The 17,739-nt window shown below is 40.5% G+C and overlaps 2 protein-coding genes across 3 annotated transcripts in view; both read right to left on the bottom strand.

Moving 5' to 3' along the window:
- The window catches only part of lrrc8db (leucine rich repeat containing 8 VRAC subunit Db), a 51,584-nt gene extending 36,732 nt beyond the window's left edge, over positions 1–14,852 (bottom strand). The window contains exon 1 of one of the 2 annotated variants that reach the window (XM_010783015.1): positions 14,769–14,852. In XM_010783015.1, the coding sequence (XP_010781317.1) occupies positions 14,769–14,781 (13 nt within the window). In that variant the 5' untranslated portion in view covers positions 14,782–14,852. Of the gene's footprint in view, positions 1–12,965; positions 13,047–14,768 lie in introns of those variants that run through there. The other variant, XM_010783016.1, reaches the window with a different exon arrangement.
- On the bottom strand, positions 9,937–14,908 carry lrrc8c (leucine rich repeat containing 8 VRAC subunit C). The gene is made up of 2 exons (XM_010783017.1): positions 14,769–14,908; positions 9,937–13,168 (listed from the first exon to the last, which is right to left on the bottom strand). Exons 1-2 carry the CDS (start codon positions 14,904–14,906, stop codon positions 10,922–10,924), a joined length of 2,385 nt encoding a protein of 794 aa, XP_010781319.1. The 5' UTR covers positions 14,907–14,908; the 3' UTR covers positions 9,937–10,921.
- Positions 14,909–17,739: the final 2,831 nt, after the last annotated feature.

Here is a 17,739-nt window from a genome sequence, read left to right as displayed (position 1 = left end):
TTCTTTTCAGAATAATATATATGATATGTCTTATAATTATTTAAAGTGTTCTCAAAGCTGGTAAAGGTGCAGCTAGTTTGAATGACTTTGTATACTGCAGGGTAGCTTGTGAATTTACTCCAGGTGGAACTAAAGTCTGATTTAACACTTGATTATATTTCACATCATTCATCCACATCTGTAAAGTAACTAAAGGTAGTAAATAAATGTAGAGGGAAAAAAGTACACAATTTAGCTCTGAATTGAAGTGGGCTACCAGAAAATAGAAATACTCAAGCACCTCAAAAGTGTACTTAAGTACAATACTTGACTACCGTAATTTTCGGACTATAAGGCGCACCTGAATATAAGCCGCAGCAGCGGCATACCACTCTCGGTTCCACTTTTACTTTTGCGCGCTACCTGTCTCACTCTTTTCCGGCCTCCAGCTTTTCCTGCTGGAACCCGCCGCTTAAAGGTGGGGGTCCGCGGACCGGCCATAGAGCCCATAGAGTTAAAGGTGTTGGCCGTTAGCTGTAAAAATCCATAGATTAGCCGCACCGTTATATAAACCGCAGCGTCGAAAAATAGGGAAAAAGGCGCGGTTTATAGTCCGAAAATTACGGTAAATCTAATTAGCTACTTTGCACCACTGGTGCTGAGTAACGGATTACATGTAGCAGGATGACGTAATCATGGTTTTAAAAAAGTATCCGTATTTCCTTACAGCTATTTAAAAACAAAAATATGTAGTTAGATTACTGTTACATCTCAGAAAAATTGGGATTACTAACAGGATTACAACGTTACATTACAATTAAAAAATAAAGATGAATATATTATAGGTATTGCCTGAATTTCCTTTTTTGGTCTCATTAGGCTACTTCTATCCTTTTATATTAATATACGTTTTTTTTAAATACAGCAGGGGGACACCTGATTCATTAAACACAAACACTTAGCTTTTAATATACTGTATGTATTGAACTACAACAACATGAGTAAATTATAATATTCTGTAGATTGAGCCTATCATTTAAAAAGACAGGTTTTTTATCCTAAATATATTGGTTTCTTCTTTTAGTAAATTATTTCTGCTGTCTTACATAATACACTGGAGTAAAACACATCTTATTGATATTTATTTTCTCTTGTATTTGTTCTCATTGCATTTGATATTAAGGGAATCGAAAAGCAATGGAAAGTAATCAGGTTATATTACCATTATGTTGTGATAGTTTAGATTATTGATTAGATTATTTTGTAACTTGATATTGTAACAGGATACATTTTGAAACCCCTTAGGTTAAAACTAATGGGATATCATTATGAAGAGTGACTGGTCTTTCTACTGTATGACATCATATTCAGAGTAAGGCAATAACATGATTTGCTTATCTAAACCTCACTCTGTCTTTCTCATCAAACTGAGTCATGCAATTCTGCTGAATAGCCGGCTTTCATCCATGTTCCAGTAAATCCTTTAGAAGAGTGTGTATACCTGAAACAAGAGTGACTGGGTCTTAAAGGGTGTAGTGGCATATTGAAATCTATAGCGTTTTCAGTCTCTATATTTTTAGGGAGCAGGGCAAGCTTCAACAGAGTTTTTGCAAGTAGAGAAGGGAAGGTATTCTGTGAGAAGGCTCATCGGACAGCTGTGTTTCTAGAACATGGACTGCCAACAGGCTGATTTACAGAGCGAAGAAGAATTTGGCCCTTTGCAAACTAAAGAAAAATGTTGTAGCATTGGGCAATATAACAATAATGGGCATTTTATGGAAAATACCAGTGTTCCTAAAAAGCCAGACTGGTTCCTGGAATCTGCAGGCAAACTGTGAAAACAAGTTATACTCTACACTTATTTTATTCAACTGGAATGTGTGTGTGTGTGTGTGTGTGTGTGTGTGTGTGTGTGTGTGTGTGTGTGTGTGTGTGTGTGTGTGTGTGTGTGTGTGTGTGTGTGTGTGTGTGTGTGTGTTGCTGTGTGTGTTTGATGAAGAGAATGGGGGACAGGCATTGGCTTAATCTCCTGGAAACTGGTTTTCTGCATTGTGTCTGTGATAAAAGGAATGGACAGGCTGGGTAGCAGTCATTTGATGCAATGTTTCTGGAAGACAACGCTGGGTCTGAATTTAAAGCTCTACCAAAATTAATTCAGTTTTTTTCAAAAATTGGATTTTTAAGTTCAGTCAAACTTATGTCAGGCGTCAGCATTGTTACAGTAATTTTAGTAAAATACTTCCACAGACCACAGCGAGAAAGTGTATGACCCAGCCTGACCAAAATGTAGGTTATTTTAGGTTTTTCATGGTTGATAAGGTGCTATGAACTCTGGTATCTCTAAAACATGTAGCTTGCATTTGGTTTGAATCCTTGCCTTTGCTGTTATATTATTCCTATGAGGCTTCAGCATTTGGAGTTTAGGAGTTAGAAGTTATTCTTCTGGTTGGCAGTTTTCTTTAGACTGTGGAGAAATAGTTACAAATTTTTTCACTGGACAATTGTGTGATCATAGCCCCCCCCAAAAAAGGGATAGGCCTAATGGCAAATGGCAGATTTTGTAATTGTTGCTCACTGCCATGAATTTCAAAGGCCTTATAGCGACTGAAAAGTTTGAAGAGCTAAAGCGTGAATTGTGGATCTGAAGGTGCTGGGCTGGCTACTGTGGACTCGCTCAGCTATGGTATAAAACGTCTATATAAAGGAGGTGGAGACCAAACTTTAGTTCCAGCTTTGCAAAAAATGTTCTTCTGATCGAAATGAAGCTCATCACAAGTTTAATCAGAAAGACTACATACAGCGGCTGAACAGTTAAACACCTGCTGTAACAACATCCATAACATTCTGCTACTTAGTAATCATTTATCTATTTACCTAATATATCATTCCAATAGCTTGCATATAGACTCTTATTTCACTATTTCACTTTTTTTAAACTATTCCTTTCTTTTTGCATTTACTTTTAATATTTACTTGCACTATATTTTTCTTTTTTTCTGTAATAAGCCGCTATGGGCTTAACTTGGGATTTATTCTTCCACAACACAAAAATACAATTCGATCTGAATCGTAAAGTTCTGAATGCGATTGTGAGTGCGATTGTGAGGGCGGCCAATAAAACAAGAAATTCACTCTCTCTCTGCCCATGCAAAAACCAAAGTGAACAGAGGGGAGCAGTCAGATAAAAGGATAAAACCACAACTATTACCCGCCTGAGCTCCAGTGAACATGCTCACCACGAATAATAAGTGAAAAATACCACGTAACAAATATTTACATGTGGTTTCCACAGTACGTTCATTCATACTCATCTCTGTCTCCTCCAGCTGTCTTTGACCAAATGTTGCCTAATATCCAGCAACCAATCATTGTGCTGCTCCTCATTTCTGGCATAACTGCTGTGATCCTCCTCTGACCCCTCCATCTCCAGCCTTCTCCTCACCACCATCACAACCAGTGTCAAGACCCTTGGGGTGGTTTCCTATTCTACTTACGGCTTATGCTCCCCCTTGTATAGTATAACAATGGGGTCTTATCGTCAAAGACTCTTCAGTTTTCTATCACTCAATTGATCCATCAAATCAAATCAAAACTTTCTATCCTCTTGAGCACATGATGTCCGTAATATTCATTCATTCAATAAGTCTCTCCTGTTTCCAATGAGAACTGGATACTAGTATTTTATGTTAAAAGGCTACCCTGCAAGCAAGTAACCAGTGATGAGTTAAAGCTGTGTTAAAGCTTCGAGAAGTGACGCAGCATGATTAGAAACAATAAAAAAGCAAAACAACTACTAACAATGTTTGTCGAGGACAACGACATTAGGCTGCTGTCTTTTCCTAGAAAACTACTTGACAAGATAAAGCCAACAGTTACAACGAAGGCCTCAGGAGCGTCTTGTCCCACCTGATGGTCATCACAGGACAGAGACAGACGGAGATCAGGGGGTCTCTGTTTGTCCCTCTCAAAGAAACGGTCCCTAGGAGACGTGTTGATAGTTGGGTAGGTGGAATTTCCATAATACCCAGAACACTGTTTCTGTAAGCACTGATGCGGTCCCTCCATCTCCACTGGATAAGGGTGGAAGATCATTCTCAGACAGGGATATCTGATAACAAAAAGACTGTGTATTGCCTATTAGGGTGCATCAAATTGCAATGCAAAAATGTAAGCTCAACATATCAAACTGTCTGGGGTTGCATTTTGTTCAGACACACACACAAATAACTTTTGCTAAGTTTTGGGAACATTCATTGACATTTAGAGGTGGAACACAGCATGTTTTTTTTCACAGCAAATTGTCCGTTTGGGTGTTTTCCTAGGCAATTTCTAAAAATGCAAAAATGCAAGAAATAGTTTTTGAGAACATTTATTTTTAATAGAACAACATTGATTTATTTAAGAACAAAAATAACATTGAGTCCTAGTCCTGGTCCAGCTTACAGTGGCGCAGATTTGGCTGTTTAGAGCGGTCATGCTCAACTGCCTGCAGCACATTCTGCAGGTGCTCCTCGCTCCTGGCTGCTGCCACAAAGTCTGAGGTGAGTTTGACGCCACGCTCGGCACAGTCATTCACAACATTGATGGCACGCCTATCATGTGCAAATAGTCAAGACTGTCCTGCCAGCAGCGTTTGTCATCAGTACAAATGCAAAACACAATCTATGTTAAAGGTCCCATGTCATGGCCATTTCTACTGATCATAATTCCATTGTTGAGGTCTACTAGAATAGATTTATATTGTTCAATTTTCCAAACTCACATTGGTTTCTCATACAGCATCTCTGTATAGTATGTGTATTCAACCTCTGTCCTAAACGGCTTGTTGGAGCTCCTGCCCCCCCTTCCCTATGAGCCCACTGTGCTCTGATTGGTCAACCACCGTTACAGCGGAACATCAGTGGTTATGTTTTACAATGGTGTTTGTTAGCAACCAGAAAATGACACCAGTAATGACAAACAGATGAGAATGCTGCGTGGGGTCTGGGTGCCATGTTAGCGGGACGTTGCGGGGCTCGGGACGTGCGGGCTCGCGTGCCGCCCTGTGGGGCTCGAAGAAGGCGGGCAGTGTGAGCTGATTACTGGTGTTGTTTCCTGGTTGCTGCGCTGGGTTCTGAGCCTCTGCGGTGCTCGGGCGAGTGCGATTGGGTGGTGCGGTGTTGCCGCGGGTGTGTGTGTGTGGCTGTGTGTGTGTGTGTGTGTGGTGCTGTGTGTGTGGTGTGTGTGTGTTGTGTGTGTGTGTGTGTGTGTTTGTGGTGTGTTGTGTGTGTGTGTGTGTGTGTGTGGAGCTCAGCTGAGTGAGTGTATGTGTGCGGAATGTAGCAATAGGTCTATTTTGGACCTAGGGTGACCGTCAACCTTGCCTCGAAAGAAGAAAAGGAAATTAAAAATCTCCAACGAGCGTTCTGGGCAGATAGACAGGTCTTTTCTGTTTTAGAGTGTTACTCGCTACAGGATGGTACGTTGAGGTTTTTGACTTCTGCAGACCGTTTACATGCAGAAAAACCTCCATAACACACAAGGGGAAGTGTAATAAACCAGAACAAGCATGACATGGGACCTTTAACATTTATTGGTCTAAGGGACCCGTGTGAATCATACTCCAGTGGGTTGTAATTCCCAAACAAGAGTTATATTGCTTAAAACCCTCAACAACGCCAGTGACTTTTCTTTTAACCATGACCACCATTGTTTCCGCAACCTATGCCTTTCAAATCCTTTCTCAAAAGCTCATTTTAAGCCTTAAAAAACTATTTTTCCTTTTTCTAAACCTACACAAAATAAAATTCGTGGTTTCTTAGTGTCGCCGTCGCCAGAATGCTACTGAGTTGAGTCTAAGTGATGCTTAGGCACACTGAAAACAGCTAAGTTGAAGTTAGGAACAATGCTTCCATAAAAAAAAAAAAGGTTTGTAACAGTTTGGGAGAGCTAGACCCCGTGGCCCAATACGCGATCGAAAAGGTAGTTCTTGGTAGATCGCATCGGCATGAAAAAAATAAAGAAGATATATTTTTTTAAAAAAGTCAGCCCTATCATCCATGGGGCCATTACTTACTTATGGCGGACGCAGTTTATCCGCCTTTAGTCCACCTAGCCAACCGCCCCCGCCCCCCCACACACTCGCAACCAGGACTTGGGCCAGGGAGATTGGCAGATCTACCCTGTAGGTAGATCATTTCGGCTGGTCATGTTTAAAAAGTAGGCTCCCCAAGCTGAAAAAGGTGGCACCCCTGGTCGCAGGCAAACTAAGTCCTGTTGATAGGGTCTGTTTAGATTAGAAATTGCTCATCATTTGTTTTAAAAAGACAATCAACAAATGGCTTTTCTTTTTAAAAAAACAATGGCTTTTTTTTTCAACAAATGGTTAGTTTGGGGGAAAGTAACATGGAACCTCCTTTCTTGTTTCACACAGCACCCCAAGAAGTACGCTCGACTGTTTGTATCGCACTTTCCATTTGTTTTTTTCATTAAAGCAGCTTACAACAAGTGCATCTGTGTTGGGTTTTTACCCTTTACCCCAACGAGGCCAGGACCTGTCAGATAACCTGATGGAACTTTTAAAAAGTGAGTTTAATGCTCTAAAGGTAAGCATGTAGAGACTTGCTAGAAAGAAATGAATCGTTAGCTACTGTTAGAGCACTGCGAACGTCCTCCCCAAAAGGGGCTAGCAATTGAGATATCAAAGTCCAAGAAAATGCAGAAGTGATAAGAAAGAGAGAAACATCTGTGCATGGCTTCTTTCAAGGGTCTGCAAGAGCTGATCACGGGACATTCGGACTGCCAACAACAAACATCATGGTTGCACAAGTTCAAAAATCTTCTTCGCCACATTCATCCGAGATGGTGTGCATTGCCGGAGGGAATTCCAGGAAACGAAATGAAGTTTTATGATAAAGTGCTTTTGTTCCACAGATAAACAGGATGAAGAGACTGCCGCTGGTGGTAGATCCTTGTGTAACTTTTCCGAAATCAATCAGAGCAATTCCTCCGAATGCCTCTCAGCACTGGACGCAGCACTTATATCACTGTGCCCGCGTTATGTCTTGCCCTGACATTTTTAAATGATTTCAAAAATGATTTTTAGGAAATAACCGCACTTCAGGGACAGATTTGGTCTGCAATTTGAATAAAGGCCAAATTAGGTTTGGGGTAGTGAAGGTCCAGCCCAATCACAGGGCTCAACAGCAGCAGGGTGATGACTTAAGATACTAATGACTCCAGCTACGCAATACCCCTCTGACCACGACAGTGTGATCGAGATCCCCTTGTGTGTGCTAGTAGCGGCCTGGAACGAGCCTGATGAGCATGCGGCGCAGGCTAGAGAGGCTCGGTGAAAGATCCCTGCTCTCCAAAACTTTAACTTTCTTTTACAGCCAACACTCTGAGTCTCCAGATGGCAAGCCGACACTGACTCAAAAGTGACATCTACCACCTTTAACGCAAGTACATTTACCGAAACCGAGCATTTGACAGCTCTCGGCGTTAAAGACACTAATAAGGGGAAGGGGTGGGGATTCTGATTTTAATATTTGTGTAAGGCTCACAGGTATAGCTAGCATTCAAGGGCGACGATTTTTCACTTGGGCATTTTCCGAATCTGATTGCATTAAAATACCTCCTCCTGGCAAACACACTTTTGATAATAGCGTTAAGGCTCTAAAACAAACTACATCAGGTTTTGGCATGACTTGCAAGCTATATAAAATGCGGCTATGTTTCTAACCTACACACTTTTTGAATTAAAAGGCTCAGCATTCCCCAGTCGTTTACTGAGGTAACGTTATGACATGAGAACAAAATGTTGAACATCTCCTAAAGCTTACCAATGAGGCACAGATCAAAATGTTCGGCATCTATACAAAAAACACATCCATTTTTTTTTTTACTTTAAGTTCATGGGAGCCCCCGGATTGCCAAAATACCAACTCCGTTCGGTAATTCTGCACCATTCAATAAGCGTTCGCAGCTTTAAGTTCCAGNATGAAATCCTTGCTTCCCTCACTTGCGTTGTTTCCCTGCGTCTAGTCCCTTTCCCTGCTTCTCGTGGTTTCCTTGCGTCCCTCCATGCTTCCCTGGTGGGAGGGACTAGACGCAGGGAAACAACGCAAGTGAGGGAAGCAAGGATTTCATTTAACCGACCTGAGACGGGGCCCAAGTGTTATGTATGTGTCACATCAGAGGCCTGTACTACGAAGCTGGTTCAACCAAACCTGGATATGTTTGAGTTAGCCGGTTGGCCTAATCCAAAACATACGCGCTCTCGCTAAACGGTACTACGAAGCGGGTTATCAAGTGGATTGCTCAAGCCAGCCGTGCCCTATCTAGTTACTGTAGGTGCGCGTTCACATGAAAGGGGTGGTATTTGGAGCATTCGACCAATCACAAACATCACAAACATGGAGAAGCGTACTGACAGCGCAGCGTCATACTTCCTGAATGAAAAGTCAACTATAATATTAGACATATGAAGAAGTTAAACTTTAAACATCCATGACTTAAACACTGTATCCAGGATAAAAGCCACATAGTTGCACCTTCAAGGTGAATACAGCTGGTAAAAGAAAAAGTGTTTGAATGCGTACATTAACAGGTTTATGATATCACTGCCAATCTGCTCCCTCTTTTCTTCAGCAAACCTCGGCAGTTACTGAAGCACAGAACCATTAAACATCATGAGCAACAACTGCATTCGAAATTGTCCCTCATGTGGCTCAGGATATATCATGAGCTATGACACGAGAGGATCTGACTTTAATTACATTTGTCTCGAGTGTTTCGTCAACTTAATGTGTTGCTTAAAATAATACTTCTGCATACAGTATGTGACACTGTGAGTGTTGCACGGCCAGATACGTCTCAGCTGACTCAGATAAGGAAATATATGATACATTATGATGTGATATGCCGCGGACTGTACTTAATGTTACTCTGATCCGTTTACTTATGTTGTGGCAGATATTTAAGTAAGCTTTCTTAACGCTAATGTTATAATAGTCAGATTGCCCTGAAGATTTTTGCCGGCCGTCTTTCCTGCAACGGCAGCTTTTCTGTATTTCCTTTCTCCTGTAATAAGACTTGATCACACTGAGCTCTGATTGGTCAGCAGGCAGTGATTTCACTGAGTTGAGCTCTTAGCCTGCAACCTAACCTGCTCCGGGGCAGGTTAGCCGCTCAGCATAAGTTACCATGGAGATTTAGCCTGCTAAAAAGAGAAACAGCTTCGTAGGACCGGAAACCCCGAGTTTTCCCTGAAGTTAGCCGGCTAAGCGAAAATCCTGCTTCGTAGTATACCCCCCTGGTGTGGAACAGGTGTTGTTTCACATCAGAACCTGATATGATGTACAGCATAGCGCTCTTAGCAAACCTTGCACTGGTTGACACTGTTAAAGAGGAGATGACCCACTGAAATTAGGGACCGTCGTGAAAGTGCAAAGGGGTGCAATTTCAGTTATATCACAGCTTTGTTTTCTTGGGTCTAAAAAATACAAGCCTTTCACTTGAAGATACATTCCAGAGACTCTCATAATAGATTCCTATTTTTATATTTTTTCTTTAATTGAAAGCTACTTTTTTGAGGGAAAAGGCTATTTTTGTCATGTGTGCATCTTCTCTGTGCATCGTCTCTGGAAAAAATAAATAAATACAAATGTACAAAAATCAACATACTTTTGCAATTCTATAAAATAATATTCACCAAATTTCACCTTCCTTTTGTTTAATTTAAAAAAAAATAATATTAAAATCTTATTGGTTCTGCCAAAGAACATTGTCCTAATTAAATGGTGGATTTGTGTTCTGTTAAGACCAAGAAAACAATCCATCCTAGCATATGATGTTTCCAAATGATTGTTTATTTTTAATGGTCAACAACATAAAAAACTGTTTAAGAAAATACATTTTTGAAATAGGTTGCATATTTCTTGTGCACATTTCAAGAGTGGAAAAAAAACACCGGTATTACAATCCTTTAAGTTTTAATGAACTTTAAATATGTATTTTTATATGATACAGAATTGTTTAGCTAAGGCATTATATGTTCTTATATTCCTTGTTTTTTGCATCTTGCCTGCTGTGATCCAGTCTCTTGAATAATACAAAAGGACTTATAAGGGCAAAACACATACAGAATACCCAAGTGTACTGGCCTTAACCTAAGTGATATTTTTGGTAATCAAATTATTTCATGTAGCACTGACAGGAAATGTACATTAAAAATAGTTTGTAAAAAAAAAAAAACTTATTTAGCTTTCTTGCCAAGAGTTAGATAATAAGATGGATATATACAGTATCTCGTGCCTGGTTGCTAAATCTGAAACTCAAGCCAGAACACAGTCACCTTAGCATTAAGACTGTAATGGGGGGAGGTATGAACCTAGCATGGTTCTGTCCAATGATTTAAACAAATCTGCCGACCATCACCTCTAAAGCTTTCTAATTAGGATACTCCAAAACTAAACCAGGCCCTAAAATAGTCTAGCATGTAATCCCCAATTCACACTACTTCAGTTTTAATGCAGCTACAAGCAAGCAATATAACATGTATTAAGTTAGCTTTGTGCTGGTAGGTATGTTTTCACTGTTGGACAGAAGCAGACTGTGGTAAGCAAAGCGAATAGCCTGCTAACTGTGCCTTCATGTTTAATTTGCAAATAATGAGATTGATCTGATCTCATCTGACTCTTAGCAAGAACTCCTAGTTGAGGAATGATTTGTGGTTTGATAGTATGTGAAAGATGAATAACAGCAGAACAATCAACCCTGTTGCAGCCACACTCCATGTGACAACATGAGTAAGTGCAATCTCATTTTTCAAAGAAACTTGAAAAAATAACTTTTATAACAGCTGTGTAATACTTAACTTTGGTAATGAGTTCATACAAAACAAATGCTCTGATCTGGTAGACAGAACACGCAGCAGGCACTGTGGCTACTATAAGGCATCTCACTCAGCCTTCATTTGGTCCCTGACATCGGAAGGCAGAGTTTCAAACAGTGTCTCTTCCACTATAAGGCCGCTGCGCTTCAAAGCATGACAGCAACCGAGCTCTTGTGGCAGAACCTCAAAGTGGTTGCACTTTAGGTCCAAGTATGTCAGTAGAGCCAGGTAGGAAACCTTTGGCGAGAGTATGGACAGTGAGTTTTTGCCAAGCTTTAGTATTTTGAGCTTTTTGCAAAAGAAGAGCTCATCTGGTAGATTTTCGATTTTGTTACAGACCACAGAGAAATACTGTAGACTCTGAAGGACTCCAATTTCTGGAGGGATGAATCGGATGTCATTGTTGGATAGGTCCAGGTAGCGCAGCTTGTTGCACAAAAACAGGTGCGAAGGCAATACCTCGATCTTGTTGTGGCAGAAGTAGAGGCGCTCTAGGCTACCAAGCTTCTTGATATGCTCTGGGATATACATGATACTGTTGTACCACAGTTTGAGGCAAGTGAGCTTTCGAAGATGTTGGAAGCTGATTATCTCTTCTATTGATCGCAGGTTATTCTCTTTCAGGTCGAGCTCTTGTAGGTTCGTTAGGCTGAAGATTGCATGTGGGATGCGTTCCAGATCACAACGTACTAGCTCCAGCTCAATCAGGTTGGTCATCTTTTTCAAGTTGTTGAGCATTACTAGCTTAGTGCCATCATTGTGAAAGTATAGCCGAAGCAGATGGCTGGAAACATCAACTATAGACTGGGGTATCTTGGTCAAATTACTCTTGAGGGAGAGCGTTTTCAAACACTTCATGTCCCGCAGCGACTCAAGAACTATGTTTTTGGAGGCGTCAGGGCTCAGAGACCCGGTGAGATAGAGCTCCTCTAAGTTGCGCAGACCGTACATCCAGTTTGGAAGTTCCCTGTTATCATCGAATTTAACACGAAGCACTTTCAGGTTATCTTTGAGGAAGGAGGTAGCTGTTGTGTGCAACTTTAAAGAGCATTGGTAAAGAGACAGCTCCTGAAGGTTCTCCAGCTGAGAGATTGAGGCAAGGATGGTGACATTGTTGATAATCTCTAGCTTGAGTGACTGCAGCTCTGTCAACTCAAAGACAGTGTCAGGTAACCCCGGGAGCATGAACAGCTGGAGTTCAAGTTTGTTGTTGCTGTTAGTCTGCAGTCTCTGACGCAGTTTCTCCGCGGTCCACTCATGATTGAGGTTGAGCTGTTTTAGTTTGTTCTCACTGACCTCGGATAGAAAAACTGCAAATCGCTTAGAATACAGAGGGTCATATTGATCAATCATGTGTAGCATGAAGGCAAAGTCGTTCTTGACGTCTGGGATGTCATTGATGCCCGTTTCCTGACGCACATACTCAAAAGAGTATTCTTTCAGTGAGCGGTAAAACAGCCAGTAAGACGTGTAAAGGCTTGTTAATCCATAGACAGCCACTAAACACAGGTAACAGTAGGAAAGCTTAGAAAACAGATGAGCCATTGTGTGATTACATTCAAAGTTTTTGTAGCCTGTCATGTCCTGGATCTCAACTACACAATGCACTCTATTTTGCACTTTATTCACTAGAGAACTATTGTAGGCAATGATCAGGAGGAATTTGAATACCTTGAACACTGTCTGCCGTACGTACATAAGATAAAGGATATCTCCTTCTTCGACATGCAAACGGAACTTCTTCACCTTTTCAAAAAGAGCTTTTGCTTGTTCACCCTCTTTTTTATCAAGAGCACTCGCTGATGGCTTGTCAACCACAATCTTTTCGGGGATCGACCTGAGGGACTGTGTCTTCTCCAAGCTTCCTTCACCAGGAGACACGGCGATGTTGGACCTAAGAGTAATGCTCTTTTTATCCTTTTCTTCAGGATTTTCTCCGGACACCTCCGACAAAGCTCTCGTGGTCCAGGGAGAATCAAAGCACTTGCCAAGCATGGAGATAAAATGCTCTATTTTAGAGCTGGAGCCAGGGAATTTGAACCAGAAGTTGCTACACACCATGAAAATTAGTGTGTGTATGAGAACCAGATAAGGAAAGTACTTGGCATACCAATGCAGAGCCTTCTCGTAACACATCTGATTGATGAAACTGTACTGTTGAAGATCCAGATCGGTCTTCAGGCCGGTCATTTCTCTTGGTGCGGCAGAAATATTGGATTGCAGGTGTAACAGTGACTTTACTTCCACTTCACTTGTGCTCTCTGGAGGCGGCAAAACTCTCTGAGGAAGGCATATGATTTTATCTTGCATTACCTGAAACAAAACGTAGGAAAAAGTTAAAGATTAGGGTGAAGGTATCATAACGTTAGAATGATCAATCAATTATGATGCTGAGCAGGTGCAAGTTTCTTTTTTATCTTCCTTTCATATTTGCCAAAGCAGTTTCATCTGAGACAGCTGATGAAAGAAATAGTAAATACTTGCCTAATCTGACACAGAGACCACTGTAATAGAAACCTTATGTGTAAACTGAACCTGGCATTAGACACATGATTTTTGAAGCTGGATTTCCCCTTGAGAATGGCAATTTCTTAACCATGTATAACGCAAGCAAAGAAGTCTGACAACACTCCACAGCTGGCTCAGTAGAAGCGTGTTCCCATCTACAATCATGCACTGACTCACTGCCAAGGAATAGCTCTGTAACTGTGCTAACGGTAAACAGAGTAATAGAAACTGTTGAATAAATAAAAGGATTTGAAGTGACCAGGCTTCGGGGCAGATCAAATGTTACTGGTTTCCTCTCTAACCTGATTTAGATAAATAACATGTTTACTGAGTGCAAGTTATCATACTAAATATTGGCCAAAAGCTTGCAACAGTAAACAACATGAAAAACAGATGCTTTACTCTGCAATGTAATAACAGGAAATGGGCACTTTGATTCAATAGTGGCAGGGCTATAGGGGAGGCATATTGTGCACTCTTTACATTACAGCGGCAAATAATCTGAAACTATTATGTATCTGCAAGCAAACTACCCTGGACATTATTACTATGGTAAGGCTATGCTGTTGTGCTGCAGGACATCACAGACTGAAATGAAAAGTCTGCCGTGGTCTGTATACAGAGGATTATACAGGCTCAGTCTCTCTCTGTTTTTCTCCTTCTCACGTTTAACGCAGGGAATATCGTGTGAGGCAATGAAGTAATAACACAAAATGGCATGTTGATAAAGTTCTGACTTGGGAAGTAAGCTTGGCTACATAAATAATTATCCGCTCCATTTACAAACTATTAGATTATGTCCAAACAGTGTTATAGTGAGACTGGGAAACAATAGCTGCTCCCTGCCTGATGAATATCCTGTTAACAGTTGTTTTGAAGAATGTTTTGGTATACTTTCCAGTATTTGCACAACATAGTATTGCAGCAGCCAAACAAAATTCTCCTATTTTCCCCACTGAGAGAGAAGTTAAGTGCCAGGCCACAAGAGTTTGGAATCTCATGTTTACTAAAAGGGGCTGGGTGGGAAAATGTTTCCACTGGTAAACTCCGGCTGAATGATTCCTTTGCTGCACACAGGCCAGGTTGTAAAATAAGATAATTAGTGTCTTTGAGCTGGTGCCAGTGCATGAGGCACAGCAGTAATGTTCTATAATGGTCTTTTAGAGTGCCTAAACACGAATACAATAACTGTTGATGTAATGAAAATTAGAACAATTCAGTTTTTCTCATACACATGTTGCAGTTTGAACTAGATAAGCGTGCATTAGCTTCATTTCTCCCACGCTTTTAAAGAGATGATTACTGTTGAAAAGAGTAAACACAAGCAGCACAAGTCATTACAAAACAGCATGCTTACAGTGTGTTCTCTTAAGAAGAGACATCATGGTGAGGCAGTGTTACTGACCTGAAGAGTGCATCCAAACACGCCAATCATGAGCATGACTACGGACAGGTAGTCAGTGAACACATCCCACCACGGCTTCAGGACTCTGAACGCTGGCTGCTGTTCAGAGAACTGCCGGAATTCCATCACAGGAATCATGATGCCTGTTAACAAAAGAGTGGAGCGTTAGAGCCACCTCACAAATAGTTTTGGCGATAGGGAGGTGAAACATTACAATATTTAGTAGGCACTAGAAACTATTTGTATTCAGTTCCAGTCACAACAATATACGTATCTATCTTAAATTCATGTCTCTCTTAAGATGAATTGTAAATGATTTGTTCAAACCTAAACTGTCAATATATTGCTACTTTTATTTTGGCTCAAATCGTTTGTTTGTCTTTAGTGCTAATTAGCTAACCTTAGCATGATAGCAAGATAAACTTTGACCCTGGTAAACATTACACCGTCTAAGCATTAGCATTTTAGCACTGTCATTGTGAGCATTTTAGCATACTATTAGCGTTTGGATAAAGCTTTTTTATAAAAGTCACCCATATAAATTATATTAATACATAAATGTATGCATCAATAAGTGTGTGGCAACTTTGAATGATGATTGCTAGCTATTTCTTCCCCTTTTTGGATAAAGATTAGATTATTTATTGTCCTTTCACATAGTAAAACGAAATGAGGTTAGGTGGAGTCCCAACTGCCAAAGCCAGCCTTTAGATTGGCTCTTCAGAAAACCACAGGGGACGTTACGGAGACCAACAGTAGTCCTATGGGAAATATTATCCTTAACCTGCAATGAAAGGAGCCATTGCATAGACATAGCATAGTGGGTGAAGCAGGGGCCTTTCTCAGCTTCAATGTGAACTCTGTTTCAAATTGTTAGCACAACAACATAATTAACTAACAAGGTGACCAGGGTTAACATACCTGAGAAACATTAAGCAGCTAGGTTGCAGCCTTTTCTTGAAGCTCAACTCAAAACCCAAATAGTCCTCCTTTCCCAGAGCGGCCATGAACCTTGAGGTTTCACACCTTGTCTAATTTGGCATTTTGGCAAATACAGACCACTAAATACATGTTTTAATTAATCTGATTAGTCCCTCTCTAATGGAGCTCCAACATTACACAGAAATACATTAAAAAGTCATTATTTAAAAGTGAGTGCACACAGAATAGTAAACTATGATTAATTTGGTAAAACTTGTGTTTTTAGAGATTAACTTCATAGTCCAAGAAGCCCACGTGTTTGTTAAGTGGCTTTAATGAACACAACAACAAAACTGAATTACACCGGATCTCCTTTTACTCCCAGCATGCTCTTCAAGCTTTTAATCACTAAAGAGTATTGAAACACTTGTCTTTGTTAACAGAGCAGGATAGAGAGTGGTTATCCCTGCTGCAGCCTCCTGCTCACACGACTGTGCTCACCTTCTGTGAAGTGCTTACTACAGCAGCCAGTGTCCTATTTAGTAGGTTGGCTGCAGTGTCATTCAAACTTTAAAGGTGTAGGCAATGACAAGTTCGTATAAGCACTGATGTTTGTAGTCAGCAAAGTGCATTAAACGGCCTGCTGGAAAAAATGTAAACAAACGTGTCCCGTATGTGTCTAAAAGTTTAAGCAGGTATTATGAATAAGCTACAATGAGCCAGAGAATAAATAACAGTGTTTTATCATCTGCAGCTCCAAGGAGCCACAGAGTCAGGTGCTGTCAATGCACTCAAACTGTGGTTCATTATTCATTCAGCTGGAAGGTAACTTAGAATATGTTGCAGTGTTTTGTCACAAGGGTATATGGCAGATTTCGTATCCGATAATAAGATAATCGTGACAGTACAGCTCCATAGTGATAATATCTGATAGTTGATAAATCAAACAAAATGTTAACTGAGTACTCCTGTCTGATGGATAAAACGTCTAAGGGAACTTTAACATTAAATTAAACATTAACTACACCTAAATAAGGATACTAATAGTTTGGAATAACAAATATATGTAATCATATGGGTAGGATAATGTATAATGAAACGAATTCTACTCCTGTATAATCTGTCGGTAATTGATATGTCTTAAGAATCTTTAACAGATATGTATTACAATTTATAGGATCAAACATTTATCAATGTAGTACACCGTCTACGAATAAACTTACTAGTGTACCAGATACGCAGTTAAAGAAGGGGAAAAAGATATATATACCTAATCTAGTAATCGTGAATATAAGAATAGGTCAAGTGTGATATACTCACATACTTCCGGACCGACAATGTCAGAAATAAATGTGTTATAGCATTTACTTCAACCAACATCCACCTGGATGGTAGCACGGATCGCGTTTACAAGTTACCGCGTAAATTAAGAGGCACAAGTACGCACGAGCACTTTAGTAGCGTTGTCCCACCGTTGAAATACGCCTCTAAGCATCTTATGTCAGGTCAGTGGGTCTTCTTAATCCTCTTTACGTGAACGAACCTTAATTTACATGACATACGTAAGTTTCACCGACTTATTTACAAATACCTGGTGGGTATTATCACTTATAATAAATTCAATTCAAACCGGTATTAGTAAATTAAAAAGGCGTATTTAGTCCATCCGGTACTGTTGTAAGGCCATTTTTTATCATATTCGTATATATATCCATAGTATATATATATTAAAGATTATTAAGTATAAGCGGGAAAGCCCGTAAGCGGTTGGACAAAAGGATAAAAGCCATGCCAAAGGCCGGTTCTAAAGGGTAAGCCCCCGTGGGTCAGATTTCGAATTTTAGTGTGCCTATCAAAGGATTTTATATAAACATATATCAAATTTGGGTAGCATGGACAAGGCCGAGGACGGGTACGACGCACTTTCCCAGACGATTGTGCCGCTGCTTGTTCTTTCCAATTACAATTACAACAACGTGCAGTCGTTTCCGGTGGGAGTTGGGGGGGGGGGGGGGGGCGATCGGTGCGCTTGGGGGGTTCATATAAAGTC

This window comes from Notothenia coriiceps, unplaced genomic scaffold (assembly GCF_000735185.1).
Source record: "Notothenia coriiceps isolate Sejong01 unplaced genomic scaffold, NC01 NC01_scaffold00024668, whole genome shotgun sequence".
In the NCBI taxonomy this organism is placed as follows: domain Eukaryota; kingdom Metazoa; phylum Chordata; class Actinopteri; order Perciformes; family Nototheniidae; genus Notothenia; species Notothenia coriiceps.
The sequence above is the reverse complement of the archived record's forward strand: the minus strand, read 5'-3'. Positions and strand labels throughout refer to the sequence as shown.

Coding starts and splice junctions, on each gene's coding strand:
- lrrc8c (XM_010783017.1), bottom strand. CDS start 14,906: ATGATTCCTGTGATGGAATTCCGGCAGTTCTCTGAACAGCAGCCAGCG. Junction 13,169..14,768: donor TGTTTGGATGCACTCTTCAG/GTCAGTAACACT, acceptor GTTTTGTTTCAG/GTAATGCAAGATAAAATCAT.